The sequence below is a fragment of the Stegostoma tigrinum genome, chromosome 9 (genome assembly GCF_030684315.1).
Source record: "Stegostoma tigrinum isolate sSteTig4 chromosome 9, sSteTig4.hap1, whole genome shotgun sequence".
In the NCBI taxonomy this organism is placed as follows: domain Eukaryota; kingdom Metazoa; phylum Chordata; class Chondrichthyes; order Orectolobiformes; family Stegostomatidae; genus Stegostoma; species Stegostoma tigrinum.
The window spans coordinates 40,499,350-40,514,011 of NC_081362.1; the positions used below are offsets into that span (position 1 = coordinate 40,499,350).

At 39.9% G+C, this 14,662-nt stretch overlaps 1 protein-coding gene across 6 annotated transcripts in view; it reads left to right on the forward strand.

The window, feature by feature from the left end:
- Window positions 1-14,662, forward strand: part of LOC125454673 (protein transport protein Sec23B) — a 65,754-nt gene that overhangs the window by 24,514 nt on the left and 26,578 nt on the right. For all 6 annotated transcript variants that reach the window (XM_059648501.1, XM_059648498.1, XM_059648499.1 and 3 more), the window contains 4 exons: window positions 1,266-1,377; window positions 2,794-2,921; window positions 7,496-7,576; window positions 8,074-8,163. In XM_059648501.1, coding sequence (XP_059504484.1) covers window positions 1,266-1,377; window positions 2,794-2,921; window positions 7,496-7,576; window positions 8,074-8,163 — 411 coding nt within the window. The remainder of the gene's footprint in view (window positions 1-1,265; window positions 1,378-2,793; window positions 2,922-7,495; window positions 7,577-8,073; window positions 8,164-14,662) is intronic.

Here is a 14,662-nt window from a genome sequence, read left to right on the forward strand (position 1 = left end):
GCCGCCATAGTGCCATTAGAAACTGTTTGTCCCAATGTTTATCAAATCTTCTCTGATTTGATTATTACTTTCTTGCATGTTAAAATTTCAACTGGCCTACTCAGTACAAGCCTTTAACCAGTTCCGTCTGGGATTGACATCAGAACAGATTCGGTTGTACCTCAATTAAGCTACCAGCTGACTTTCTTCCAGAGCAATGTCTAACTACTGTTTTTATAATTGATTTTTGAGATAGTAAATTTGTAATTGAGAAGTTTTTGTAATTTTTAAATTCATTCTATGGAATGAACTTGTGATAGTTAATTATCTTTGCACTCCTGTGTCACTGATTAGCATTGGCTCAGCTAATACAATGCTATTAACCCAAGTTTTCATGTCAAACTCCAGTATTTGAGCATATAGCCTGAATTGACACCTCAGCACAATGCTGAGCGACTGCTGCAAGAAATGCCATCTTTTGGATGGGACATTAAATCAAGGCATTTCTGGCTGCTTAAAAATGGACATGCAAATCTAGAGTCACTAGTTTTATTGTTGCAAAGTCTGATGTCCTGACTGAATATACTTTCTTCAAACAACAACACCAAAGTCAGATTGTTTGATCATCTATAGAATCCCTACCATGTGGGAACAGGCCATTTGACCCAATGAATCCACACCAGCCCTCTGAAGAGCATCCCACCCAGACCCATCACCATCCTTATCCCTGTAACCCCACGTTTCCCATGGCTGTTGAACCTAACCTATGAATCCCTTAACACTATTGGTACTTTAGCTTTGCCAGTTCACTTAACTTGCACATCTTTGAATTGTGGGAGGAACGGGCAAACTCCTCGCAGATAGTCACCCGAAGCTGGAATCGAATCTGGGTCCTTGGCACTGAGGCAGCAGTCCTAACCACTGAACCACCGTGTCACTCTGTACTCATTCATTTCATTTTTGAATCTTGAAGGTCACAAACTGGCTGCTGTGTTTACCAGTGCAACAATTTATTACACTTTTTAAATGCTCTTCATTACCCTAAAGTGTAATAAGAGTTACATGCTTGCCCCCTCCTTTATTCTTTAGTTTGATCCTTCATTATAAGACCACTTGCTCTTGCTTGCACAAACTCTCTGCATTATTAAACCCGTATGCGTGACTTTTTATGTCCACACTTGACTGCTCCATTGCTGGCTTTGTTGTTAGGATTGTTCTCTTTCAGTTAAGCCTAGATAATTTCTTAACAAATATGTTTTCTAATTTTCACTTGTTCTTTTCTGCAGCACTATGAGGCTCTAGCAAACCGTGCAGCAGTAAATGGACATTGCATTGACATCTATGCTTGTGCCCTGGATCAGACAGGTCTTTTGGAATTAAAGTGTTGCTGCAACCTGACTGGGCAAGTGTTTGTCAAAGAAATAAAACATTTGAGGTCTAGTTAATTCAGGGAATATCTCTTCAATGTAATATAACATGAGTAATACAATAAAGATTGTGGTTGTGTAACTTAAAGCATAAGCAATAGATTTATAATTCCCCCTAACCTAATGAGATGTGTATCTGTTCTCTTGTTCTGCGAGATCAATAAGGGTTCCTGATGAAGCAAAATTCAATGAGTCTCCATCCCAATTGGACGTTTGGTTGACATGAATGTTCAGAAAGGGATTGGATGAAATACGAGCAATTTTTTTCCATCATTGGCATGTAGAATTTAAAGATGTTAAGGTCTCTGAATTTTGTTTAAAATGATTTCCTCATCTAGATGATGGATATTGCACTGAAGAAAAGTGATACACTGGCTAATTGTGAACAACAGGTGGGACTATCAAGGGAGCAGGAAGGATTACAACAAGTACAAACTGAATAAAACACTGTAGATAGAGTTTCCACTCAGGTGCATTTGAGAAGTTAGGGTCAAAATGCATTAGTTAAGTTACAAACCTGTGGGCCCCTCTGGAGTGGTGGGACCATTTTTCAGGTTAGAAGCCTGATTTTCTGATGGATGGGCTCAGCTGAAGCTCTTTCCCAGAGGCATAGCATGAGCAACTGTCTGGTGTGCCTCAAACCAATTTGGAGGGTGAGTACAGTGTCGCAACAGAAGTGCATTCTATTGATCATAAAAGCTCAGCAAGAAATATCCATCCACGTCTTACTAAGGAGATTAAAGACAATATTCTGTTAAGAGCAGAAGCTTGAAATCTTAAGAAAGCATAGTGACAAATCTGAAAATTGGGAGTATTTTGGAAACAAGATAAATAAGGAAAAGTTAGAATGACAGTAAATAGAACCAGGAATGTAAAAACGGCACTCTTGCAGGTATATGAAACGAATGTTCATGCCTTTGAAGCAAAGACAAGTGACTGAAACTTAATTGACTAAGTGAAATAAGTACTGTGACCTCGAGAGCCTGGCTCAGCTGAGCTTCTTTTTTCTTTATTACCAATTTTTCTAATCAAACTGTTCAGCGATGTTATTACACATCTCTGGAGCAGGTGGGAACCGACCTCAGGCCTTCTGTTCTGGAGTAGAGACACTACACAGTGCTACAAGTGAACTCCCAAACTTGATTCTGCTGGGACTCGAATCCACAACCTTTGAATACCAACTTGAGCAATCTTTAGATGCCCAAAGCGCTCTCCGGAGAATTTTTTTTTAAAGAGATTTGATTACTGCCTTCCATCTGAAGCTCATTTTCTACCTTGTAATGGGAGTAACAGGCATATTTCTGGTTGACATTGTTTGAAGTACTGTATTGGTGAATGTCAAAGTGTATATTAAATAACTTTAGATTCGGTGTCCATTTCTATAAACCTAGAGGTTACATTGTGATGGGGGACTCCTTCAACACTTCCCTGTTCAAGCAAACATTTCAAAGGGTTTTCAGCAAAGGTCTTCAGGGGGATTTCAGGATGGCATTTGGTGCCACATTAGAGCTTAAGGTAAGCGGGTACTTTAGTTTCATTGTTATGTTTAAACTTCTGAATTAACTTACCAAAGTGTTGAGTAGGATATTATAAAGTTCTGATATTACTGTCTGGCATGTGGAATGCCACATGTTTTCTTTCTTTGCTTCTGTCATTTGCTTTCATGATTTACTTTTAGCTTGATCAAGGTTGTTTTTTAATGCAGATAGATCTAACTCATCTTCCAGAGTGAAAATGAAAGTATTTAATACCATATTGTGATGTTATTCTGGCACCATTATTATAAAACTGACTTATTCAATTGATGGTACAAAAGCAACATCTAGCATGCTGAATCACTTTTCGCACATTGGACCAAATCTGGTATTGATCATCTTATTGAACCTGATTTCACTTTCGAAGTCTTCTGACAACTAGGTTGCATGATTATGCTTATCATTAGTAAACTGTACCTTCCCAACTTTAACTGTGATTCTGTTTGTGCCATATTTATAATGATTTATTTTAGTGAGCATTAAATGTGAAATGTGGCTTCACCTAGGAGCTGTGATTTTTAAGTTAGGGATGTTAATTTTTTTAATAAGAGTCCTGAATGTAATTTTGTGGACATTAACATTAATTGTGAACATTTAAGTGCTTGAAGCAGAGTTAGAAATGGTCTCCATGAAATGCAGTGTGCCAGGACTGATCATAAGACTATAATTTTGTCTTGGTTTAGAATGTATAATAAACGTTTACACTTTTATTCTTATGATATAACATGAGAAAATGGCACTGAAATTGACTTTTTCTTTTCAATATCCATTATCTAATTCAAAAGCTGTCCACCAGAATTGTGGTATAAATGTAACATCTCATTATCTCAAAGTTGGAAGAGAATAAATTTAAGCCAGCTTTCCTGCTAAATGCTGTGTAATAACCTCTGTAATTTGGGAACAATTGTTGCCAGGACCAGGTTTGGTTTGCACCCATGAAATATAGTTTGCTTATACCTAGGCAGTTCAGTGTTGCTAATTGGCTGGGATAGTGGACCATTTGCACCACTGTGGAATCTAGTAGGGAACATTAATAGGACAGCAAATATGAAAGAGTTGTGTACCATCTGGAACAAAATGTGTTATTACTGGCTCTTAGCTCAGTAGAAGTGTACTGCAATTCTGAAAGATTTTTTAGCCCTTAGAGTTTTAAAGTTTGTATATGATTCTCTTTGGGCATTTGTTTTGTTGCTGCCTTTTTTTTTTAAATAAGACTGTAGTCAAGTAATCTAGCTGTTGCAGATTTGAATCATCAAGCCCACAAATGAATTTAGTTCCATTGTGATATTTGAAAGCTTATGGATTGTTCCATTCAGAGAGAAATTAAACTATATAGTTTATTTTAATTCATTCACTGACTGGCCAGCATTTATTACCTGTCTGTAGTTCCCCTTGAGTAGGTAGTAGGGAGCCGCCTTCTTGAACCACAATGCCATTGGGGAGAGAATTCCAGGATTTTTGACCCATTAACAGTGAAGGCTTGTTGATTATATTTTCAAGTCAGGATGGTGAGTGACTCGGAGGAGAGCATGCAGGTAGTAGCGTTCCCTTGCATCTGCTGCCCTTAACCTCTAGTTGAAGACCTTGTTCATTTGGAAGGTGCTCTCTGAGGATCTTTGAATTTGTGCAGTGCATTTTGTAGATAGTACACACCAGTGCTACTGAGCACGAGTGGTGGAGGAGTGGATATTTGCAGATGTGATGTCAACAAAGTGGGTTGCTTTGTCCTGGATGGTGTCAAGTTTCTTGGGTGTTGTTGGAGCTGTATCCATCCAGGCAAGTGGGGAAGTATTCCATCACACTTCTGATTTGTGCCTTGTAGGTGGTAGACCGGTTTTAGGGACTCAGGAGGTGAGTTACTTGCTGCGGTATTCCTATCCTCTGACCTGCTCTTGTAGCCATTTTGGTTGGCAAGTCCACTTGAATGTGTCTGGTCAATGGTAACTTCAAAGAAGTTGATAGTGGAGATTTCAGTGATGACAATATTATTTGAAGGTCAAGCAGCAGTGGTTAGATCATCTGTCTCCAGTAAGAGACAGACATAGCCTGGCAATTGTGTGATGCAAATTTACTCCAACTTGTTAGTCCGAGCCTGGATATTGTCCAGATTTTGTTGGATTTGAACATGTTTCAGTATCCAGGAGTCACAAATGGTGCTGAACGTTGTGTAATCATCAGCAAACATCCCCACTTCTGACCCTTATGACGGAAGATCATTGAAGTAGCTGAAGTTGGTTGGGCCTTGGACACCACTCCACTCCAAAGAGCTCCTGCAGAGATGTCCTAGAGCTGAATGATTGACATCCAACAACCACAATCATCTTCCTACTTGCCAGGTATGACTCCAACAAGCAGAGAGTTTTACTCCTGATAACCACTGTTTCTCTAGTTTTGCTAGAGCTTCTTCATGCACACACTGTTGAATGTGGCCTTGATGTCAAGGGCTGTCATTCACCTCATCTCTGAATTCAACTCTTTTGCCCATGATTGAATGAAAGCTGTAATGAGGTCAAGAGCGGAGTGTCTCTGCTGCAACCCAAACTGGGTGTCTGTGAACAGGGGCTGCTTGATAGCACTGTTGATGGCACCTTCCATCGCAGCAATTAGGTTGATTCATCCTGGGCAATTTTCAACATCGTCAGTTAGATGACTGTTTTGTTGCTGTACTGGAAGAGCTTCCCTAGGGGAGCAGGAAGTTCTGGAGCACGAGTCTTCAGTACTATTGCCAGAATGTTGTCAGGGCTCATAGCCTTTGCACTATCCATTGCCTCCAACTGTTTCTTGATATCACGTAGAGTGAATCCAACTGGCTGAAGACTGATATCAGATGCTGGGTACCACTAGAGGAAGCTGATATTGATAATTAGTTTTGCACTTCTGGCTGAAGATTGCTGTGAATGCTTCAGCATTGTCTTTTGCACTGACCTTTTTGGGCTCTTACATCATTGAGGAGTGGGATATTTGTGAAGCTGTCTCCTACAGTGAGTTGTTTGATTGCCCAGTACCGTTCATGACTGGATGAGGTACAATTTCAGAGCTTGGACCTGATCGTTTGGTTGTGGGATTGTCTAGCTCTGTCTTTCACTTGCTGTTTTGGTATGCAAGTTGTCCTGTTTGGTTGCTTCATCAGGCTGACACCTCATTTTCAGGTATGCCTGGTGCTGCTCCTGGCAAGCCCTTCTGCGGTCTCCATTGAAGTAGTATTGATTCCCCAGTTTTGATGGTAATAGTTGAGTGGGAGACATGGTGGGCCTTGAGGTCGTAGATATTGCTGGAGTACAGTTCCAGTGCCGCTGTTAGCCCACAGTGCCTCATGGATGCCCAGCCTCGAGTTGCTAGATCTACTCGTATGTTCCATTTAACCTTGTGATGGTGCTGCACGACATAATGGAGGTAATTCTCAATGTAAAGGCAGGACTTAGTCTTTGTGGAGACTATGCAGTGGCCATTCTTATTGATACTATCATATACAGATGCATCTGCAGCTGGCAGTTTGATAAGGATGAGGTAGATTATTTCTACCTCTTGTTGGTTCCCTCACCACCTGCTGCAGATCCAGTCTGAGCAGCTATGTCCTTTATGACCCAACCAGCTTGATTAGTAGTGCTGCTGCTAAGCTCTTCTTGATGATGGACATTGAAATACCCCACTCAGAGTATAATTTGCATCTTTTTCACTCTCTTTCCTTCCTTCAAGTGTTGCTCAACATAAGGGAGTACTGTTTCATCAGCCGAGAGAGGTGGTACTTGGTAACCAGCAGGAGATTTCTTTTCCCATGTTTAACGTGAAGCTGTAAGACTTTATGGGGTCCAGAGTCAATGTTAAGGACTCCTACGACTACTCCCTCCCGACTGTATAGTGCCAGTGGGGTCTACTGTATGTTACTGGAGGTTTTCATTTTGCGTTTGTCACAACAAATGAGAGAATTATAAAATTCAAATGAACATAAAAATTTAGACTGCAGGAGAGGAGAGTGCTTGCTGTTTGGCAAGTTGACTCTGCTTAGCTGAGGTGCTCTCATCAGAGAACACAAGGAACTGGGGCTTCTTGTGCTCCCTGGTAAACAAAAAAGCCCAATGGTTAAACATATTCTTATCATTTGCAGAAAAAAAGATCCTTGTGTATTAATCTGTCATTTTCTTGCATGTCTAAATGTGACATGTAATGAGCTTGACATCACCTTAAGTTGGTTGTTAGTTGTAACTGTTGGCACATCAGAATGTTCTATAAATGCTGCCGAATCATGTATTACAAATATTTTGCAAATATGGGCTGGTTGATTATGGTCTGTTTTCTATCTCCTACAAGCAACTGAAGAAACATGTTGTTTGAACAATCAGTCATATTGGGGAGTACGGAAATATGCTTGGCATGGCACTATGTCAAAATTCTTACAAGATGTTTTTAATGGTGTGGTAGGCAGAAGTTCCTTTTGGATTGATGGCAGCATTCTGTTACTGCTTTGTATTTGTATGTTCTTCACACATTTCTGAGAGAAGATTACATTGTTTCGTGACACTGACTCAAATCTATCAATAATTTATTTTGTTTCAGACAACTAGAGAACTGAAGATTGCCGGTGCAATTGGGACCTGTGTCTCTCTGAACTCCAAAGGCCCTTCTGTGTCTGAGAATGTAAGTTTGAGTTTATTCTTTGTAGGTGTACGGAATGTCTAACTATCTGGCGTTTTTAAGTTAGAATGGGGCCATTTTTTATTGTTTGTTTTTGAAAAGTGGACAATCAGCAAGATTTTTAATTTATTTGTGGACTTAAACATCCACAGCTTTTGAAATCAAATAATGGCAATCAGTGACAAAGCTTGATAATCAGAAACGTGTCTTAACTTTTGTATGAATCCAAGTATCAAGAGAAAAGTAATATCAGTTTTAAGACTCCCTGTAGACTGTGTAAAGGCAGGTTAAAATAGTAAGCCATTTAAAGCCCTTGACATTTTTTTTTCTAAATTTTCTAATCAAGGCAAAATTTGCTGTACTTTAAACTCAAAATATTTGAAAGAAGTAACTTTTCTTGCAGCAAATTTGAAGTGTCCTCTGTTCTGTAAATACATTTGTAGTGTATATGGACAATTCAAGCAGACACACACTTGATTAAGTTTCTTTTATTCCTTTAGGAGCTGGGTGTAGGTGGTACATGCCAATGGAAAATTTGCAGTTTGGATCCCTGCACTACAATGGGGATGTACTTTGAAGTGGTAAATCAGGTGAATCTTTCTAAGCTTACTTTCCTTCGTCTGCTGAAAATCCCAGGTGGGAATTCCTTCCTCTCAAGCCTTGCTGAAATCTCATTAAAACCTACTGTTAATCTAAAAAGAATGAGAATTCAGAGTAAAACTCTGCTGTGCTAAGAAATTAGTTGCACGAAAGTATACAGTTTGCTTTCATTCCAGAAGTAATGTTAAAGAAATATGGAGTAAAATGTCTCCTGCATCTGTGCCTAATCTAATCAAGATATTATGGGCAATAAATAAGCAGGCTAGAAAGAAACCATCTCATCTGGTGAGAAGTCTAAGAATAGAGGATGTAGTCTGAGAATAAGAACTTGCTCCGTAGGAGTGAAATTTAGAAAAGAAAACAGTGGTGGAAGTCTGTAACTCTTTTCTACAAATAACAATTGATGCGATATTAGAGGGTGACGGATTTTTTTGTGAAGCAAAGGTATTAAAAAACACTGGGATAATTTAGACTGCTGATCGGCCATGTTGAATGGTGGAATAGCTCGAGGTACTGAATGACCTACTGCTGTTCTTGTGCTTTTGTACAGTATTAATTTGGGAAACCAGTGCCAACCACTTGAATTCACAGATCCTAAATTGGTATCCTTTTGAGTTAGAGATCACTTGAGGGTTATCATTGACTAGAAACTGACAAGGGACTAGTCATATAAATACCTAGGCTAAAAGAGCAGATCAGAACGTTGGAATCAGGCAATGACTAATTTGGTTCCAGGCTTCCCAAAGCCTGCTTGCTGTCTAGAAGGTGTAAATCAGGAGTGTGATGGAATACTCCTCAATTTCCTGAATGAGTGCACTTTTATAAACATTGAAGAAGTTTGACACCATCCAGGACACAGCAACTTGCTTGAGTGGAACCATATGCTTAAGTATTCATTCCTTCCACCATCTGCACACAGTAGCAGCAGTGTGTACTATCTAGAAGATGCACTGCAGAAATTTTACCAGGGCTCCTTAAACAGCACCTTTCAAACTCGTGACCATCACCATCTAGAAAGACAAGTGCAGCAGATACATGGAAACCACCATCATGTGCAAGCTCCCTCCTAGCCACTTTCCATCTTGACTTAGAGCTATGTTCTCATTTCTTCATTGTTGTTGGGTCAACATCCTGGAGCTCCCACCCTAATGTTGTGGATTTAGCTACATCATATAGACTGTAGCAGTTCAACTAGTTCTCACCTCCACCTTCTTGAGGGCAGTTAGGGAAGGGTAATAATTGTTAGCTCAGCCAGTGATGCCTGTAACCCCACAAATGAATGGAAAACATGTATCAAAGAACTTGGTGCTCAGGTGATTACAGAAGACTGTTGCTGTCGTATTGTCGCACAAGAGTGAGAGGATAGTAACAAATTTTGCTGAACATCAAAGTCTCTAAAGAGCTTTCCACTTAATATACAAAAGAAAACTTTTGACAGACCAGTAATCGCTATGTAGAGCTCTTTACTTTGACTTGGACACTTACTTCAGATTTGGTGAGTGACAATGATCATGTAAGGTTACTCTTGTTGTCCAGAATCTATATTTACTCTGAAGAAGTACATACTTACTGATAGATGGGAAGTTCATGTGAATTCTGCACAGTGGCAGAAGGGATGTATCTTTATGGTTACCATAAATTGATTTACGATCCTTGTTGAAGACTAGCATTGTGAAAGTTAGGACATAGTACCTCCTTTTGTCAGATTTTTTGCAAAATGATCAAAATTTGTGTGAAAGGCCACAACCACCAGCTTTATTGATCTTTGTGGGAATGTTGTCCTGACTGCACTCCTTGCCGTTTCTTTCATCTGTTGAATCACCTTCTATGGATTTCTGGTTAGAAGGTTCCTGGTAGTACACGCCCCTTCCAGTAGTCTCAGATTGCTGTGTAATCTTTGAGAAGGTTATTGCTGATGTCACCTTGGGTTGGGAGGAGAAGGAAAGACCAGTTTGGTTTTGGCGCATGAATGAACATGGTGGGGTCTAGAAGAAATTGTACATGTAGGGTAGGACTATGCAGCATTAGATGTCATTGGCCTTCTGCTCACCGCTTATTCTTGATAACACATCATTTTTTTTGTGCAAATAGTAAGTATTCTTTGGAATTTTTGCTGTGAAGTAAGTTGACTTTGGCACATAATGAAGGCTTGGTATTTCACATTCAGAATTTTGCTACTGTTCTTTATCATGCTTGTTGAGTCAGTCTTGGTTACTGAGAGATTCATAATGCATGTCTTTTGAATTGTACCCTACAATTTGTTTGCTTTGGTTCTGAATCTCAATCCATCTTAAATTGGAGATGCTTTCACTGTGTCTTGTATTTATGTTTCTCATCAGAGTTTTTGTGATGGTGAAAGTACATTCATTGCAATTAAGTGAGGCAAACTGGTGATAATTGATTTTCACACTCCTTTCTAGATGGTGCGGTCGCACCAATTCTAGTGTTAGAATCAATAGAATCAACTTGTTTTGGTGATGTAATGAAGAGTGCAAAGATTTATTGGATTATTCATGATTCCTGCTGATGTATTGAAGATTTATGCTGCATAACTAGCCACACTGCGAGGCAAAGAGTTCCCATATGGGTACGATAAATTTACTCAACCATTTGAAAAATTGCCCAGGTTTGTCCAATGCGCAAAAAGTAGGACAAATGCAATCCAGCCAATTACAGCCTTATTAATTTACCCCAGTCATCAGGAGAAGACATCATCAACAGGATCATCAAATGACACTTTAATAATCAATAATCTGCTTGCTGAAGCTCTGTTTGGGTTCCTCCAGGACCACTTGGTCCCAGATCTCAGTACACCTTTAAAAAAGTAATTCCAGAGATGTGATTAATCTGATATCAAGGCAGCACTTAACTGTGTAGTTAGAAAAGAATCCTCATAAAATTGAAATTGGGGAAAATTCTCCAGCTAGTGTCATTTTTAGCACAAAGGAAATTATTATTTACGTGGAAGGCTAATCATTTCAGTCTGAAGACATTGCTCACAGAAGCTTTTTTTCATTCAAGGGATGAGGGCCAACACTGTCAGACAGCATTCATTGCCCAGAGAGCAGTTTAGAGTCACCCACATTGCTGTGGGTCTGGAGTCACATGTAGGCCAGGTAAGGATGGCAGTTTCCTTCCCTAAAGGACATTAGTGAACCAGATGGGTTTTTCCTGACAATCAACATTAAATTCATGGTCATTAATTGATTCTTAATTCCAAGTATTTTTATTGAATTCAAATTCCACCATTTGCTGTGGCGAAATTCAAACTTGGGTCCTCAGAACATTGTCTGGGTCTCTGGATTAACAGCCCAGCAATAATGTCACTAAGCCATTGCCTTCCCCAGGTTGGTCTCTGTGCCTAACCTCCTTCAGTTGCTTCAACAGTGACCTTCCCTCCATCATATAATCAGGGCTGAGGATGTTCACTGATGGCTGTACCATGTTCAATTCCATTCACAGCTACTTGAACTGAAATAGCCTGTGACCACATGCAGCATGAGCTCCAGCAACTCGACTTTTAGTGCTTGAGCTAGTGAGTGACAAGTACCAACTGTGCTGCATAAGTTTCAACCAATCACCATCTTCAACAGAGAGTCTAAAGCCTGTCCCTGATGTTCAGTAGTATGACTGTCACTGAATACCCCATCGTCAGCTGATCAGAAACTGAGCACCACCAACAATTAAATATTTTGGCATAAAGAGCAAATCAGATACTGGGCATGCTGCAATGAATAATGCAGTTTGAGATTCCTCAAGGCCTGCTCATCTTATACAATGCACAAGTCAGGCATATGTTGGAATGTTCTGTATGGCTGGATAAGTGCTGGTCCAACAATATTCAAGGAGCTCAGTATTGTCTGAGACAAAGCAGTCTGCTTGATTTAATACCCTAACACCTCCCTAAATTTTAAGCCGTTCCAATACTCATGCACTGTAGCCACCATGTGCACTATCTATAAATATCCTGAGCAATTCACCAGGTCCTTTTGACAGCATCCACTAAACTAAGACCTTGACCACCTGAAAAAACAAAAATAGTATGTACAAGGTAAACCTCTGGGTGACAAACCATACAGCTTTGGAAATATTAATAGAAATGGGAACTTTGTAGTCCTAAATGTGAATATACACCTTGCTGTTCTATAACATGAGTACGCAATGTTTATGTGGAAAACTACGATTATTAAAGTGAAATCTAACCCATGTAAGACAGCACTGGTCTAGGATTGTAGAGTTCTTAAATAACTTGAACGTTGTGAACATCAGAAGTATTGTGTAGTATTTCAGTGCTTTCCTGGCCGGTCTCCTATCTTCCATACTCCTATAAACGTAAGCTCAAGAAGCCAGTGCACTCAGCGATTTTGATTCACCTGTCAGTTCAATGGCTTATAATAGTTCCTGGCCAACTAACACCTTGAGTTTTTTAAAATTTTATTTTCATCTTCAAATCTCTCTACTTTTATTCCTTTGTCTCTGTCAACTCTCTGTAGATCTACAAATCAGCAATAATTCAGTTTCTTCATCTTCCTTAACCTCCCCATTGGTGATGACACCTTTAGCAGTCCACGGTCTATGAATTCCTCCATTTAGTTACCTGAGCTAAAATTTACTACTTTGCTTTGATTCCTGATTATAATTCTATAAATTGCTTTTAATTGGAACATTTTATTGGGTTAAAGGTGCTTTTAATAATGTGTGATATTATATTGAATCATTCTTTGCTTGGCCCAATAGCAGCACTGTGCATTGATTAAGAGGATTTTTGAATGACCCACCATTTTCTATCATGCTTTGTTTGTCTTCATTATAACGAGGTAGTATCTCCGTTTCTGCCTGGTTTCGAACTGAGGACTTGAATGTGTTAGGTAAATGTGATAACCACTACAGAAACTTTGGCACTTCTGTTTGAAGATTGTGCAAGTGGATGATTCACCTCGGCCTTCTCCATTAGTCCCCATCATTATAGATTCGCTCCACACGATATCAAGAAATGGTTGGAGACATTGGATTCTGAAAAGGCTATGAGCCCTGACAACATTCCAGCAATAGTACTGAAGACTTGTGCTCCAGAACTTAGCATTACACTAATCAAGCTATTCCAGTAGAGTTACAATAATAGCATCAAATTGGCAAGTGGAAAGTTGTCCATGTATGACCTGTACACACAGAAAGAACAAATCCAACCTGAACAATTATCATGCCATCAGTTTACACTCGATCATCAGTAGGGTTATGGAAGGTGTAATTAACAGTGCTATCAAACAGCATCAACTTAGCAGCTCATCAGTGCCCAATTTGGGTTCTGCCCAAATCACTCAGCTCTTGACCTCATTACAGTATGGTTCAAATATGGACAAAAGAGCTGAAATCCAGGGCTGAGGTGAGAGTGCCCTTGATTTCAAGGCCTTATTCGACCAAGCATGACATCAATAAGGCCTAGAAAACTCGAATTGTTGGGAATCGGGCACCAAACTCTCCATTGGTTGGAGACATATCTGGCTCATAGGAAGATAGTTGTGGTTTTTGGAGGTCAGTCATCTCAGCTCTGCAGGAGTTCCTCAGGGTAGTATCCTAGGCTCAAACGTCATCAGCTGCTACTTCAACAATATTTCCTCCATCATAAAGTCAGAAGTGGAATATCTGCCAATGTTTTCACAATGCTCAGCACTATTTGTGACCCCTCAGATACTGAAGCAGTTCATGTACAAATGCAACAAGATCTAGACAATATACAGACTTTAGCTGACTAGTGACATACAACATTCATACCACACAAATGCCATCTTTAACCACTAACTATCTGACCATTCCCCTTGACATTCAATGGTGTTACCATCACTTAATCCCCAATATCAACATCTTAGGGGTTACCATTGACAAGCAATTCAAATAAACTCACCAAATCAATACACAACGGCTAGAAGAGCAGGCCAGATATTAGGAATATGTTGGCAAGGAACTCATCTTGTGACTTTCCAAAGCCTGTCTACCATCTACAAAGCACAAGTCAGGTGTGTGATGGAATATTTCTCACTTAGCTGGATAGATGCAGCTCCAAAGAAGCTCCAACACTCAAGGAACCTAGACAGAGTCTAGGTCAAAGCAGCCCGCTTGATAGGCACCACGTCCACAAACATCTCCTCCACCCACTACTGACACTCCGTAGCAGCAGTGTGTACTATTTACAGGAGATAATAGGAACTGCAGATGCTGGAGAATCCGAGATAACAAGATGTAGAGCTGGATGAATACAGCAGGCCAAGCAGCATCTTAGGAGCAGGAAAGCTGACATTTTGGCTGACAGTGTTTCTGATGAAGGGTCTAGGCCCAAAATGTCAGCTTTCCTGCTCCTAAGATGCTGCTTGGCTGCTGTGTTCATCCAGCTCTACACTTTGTACTATTTACAAGATGCCCTGCAGAAATTCACCGAAGATCCTTAGAGAGCACCTTCCAAACCCTCAACCACTTTCATGTAGAGGGACAAGG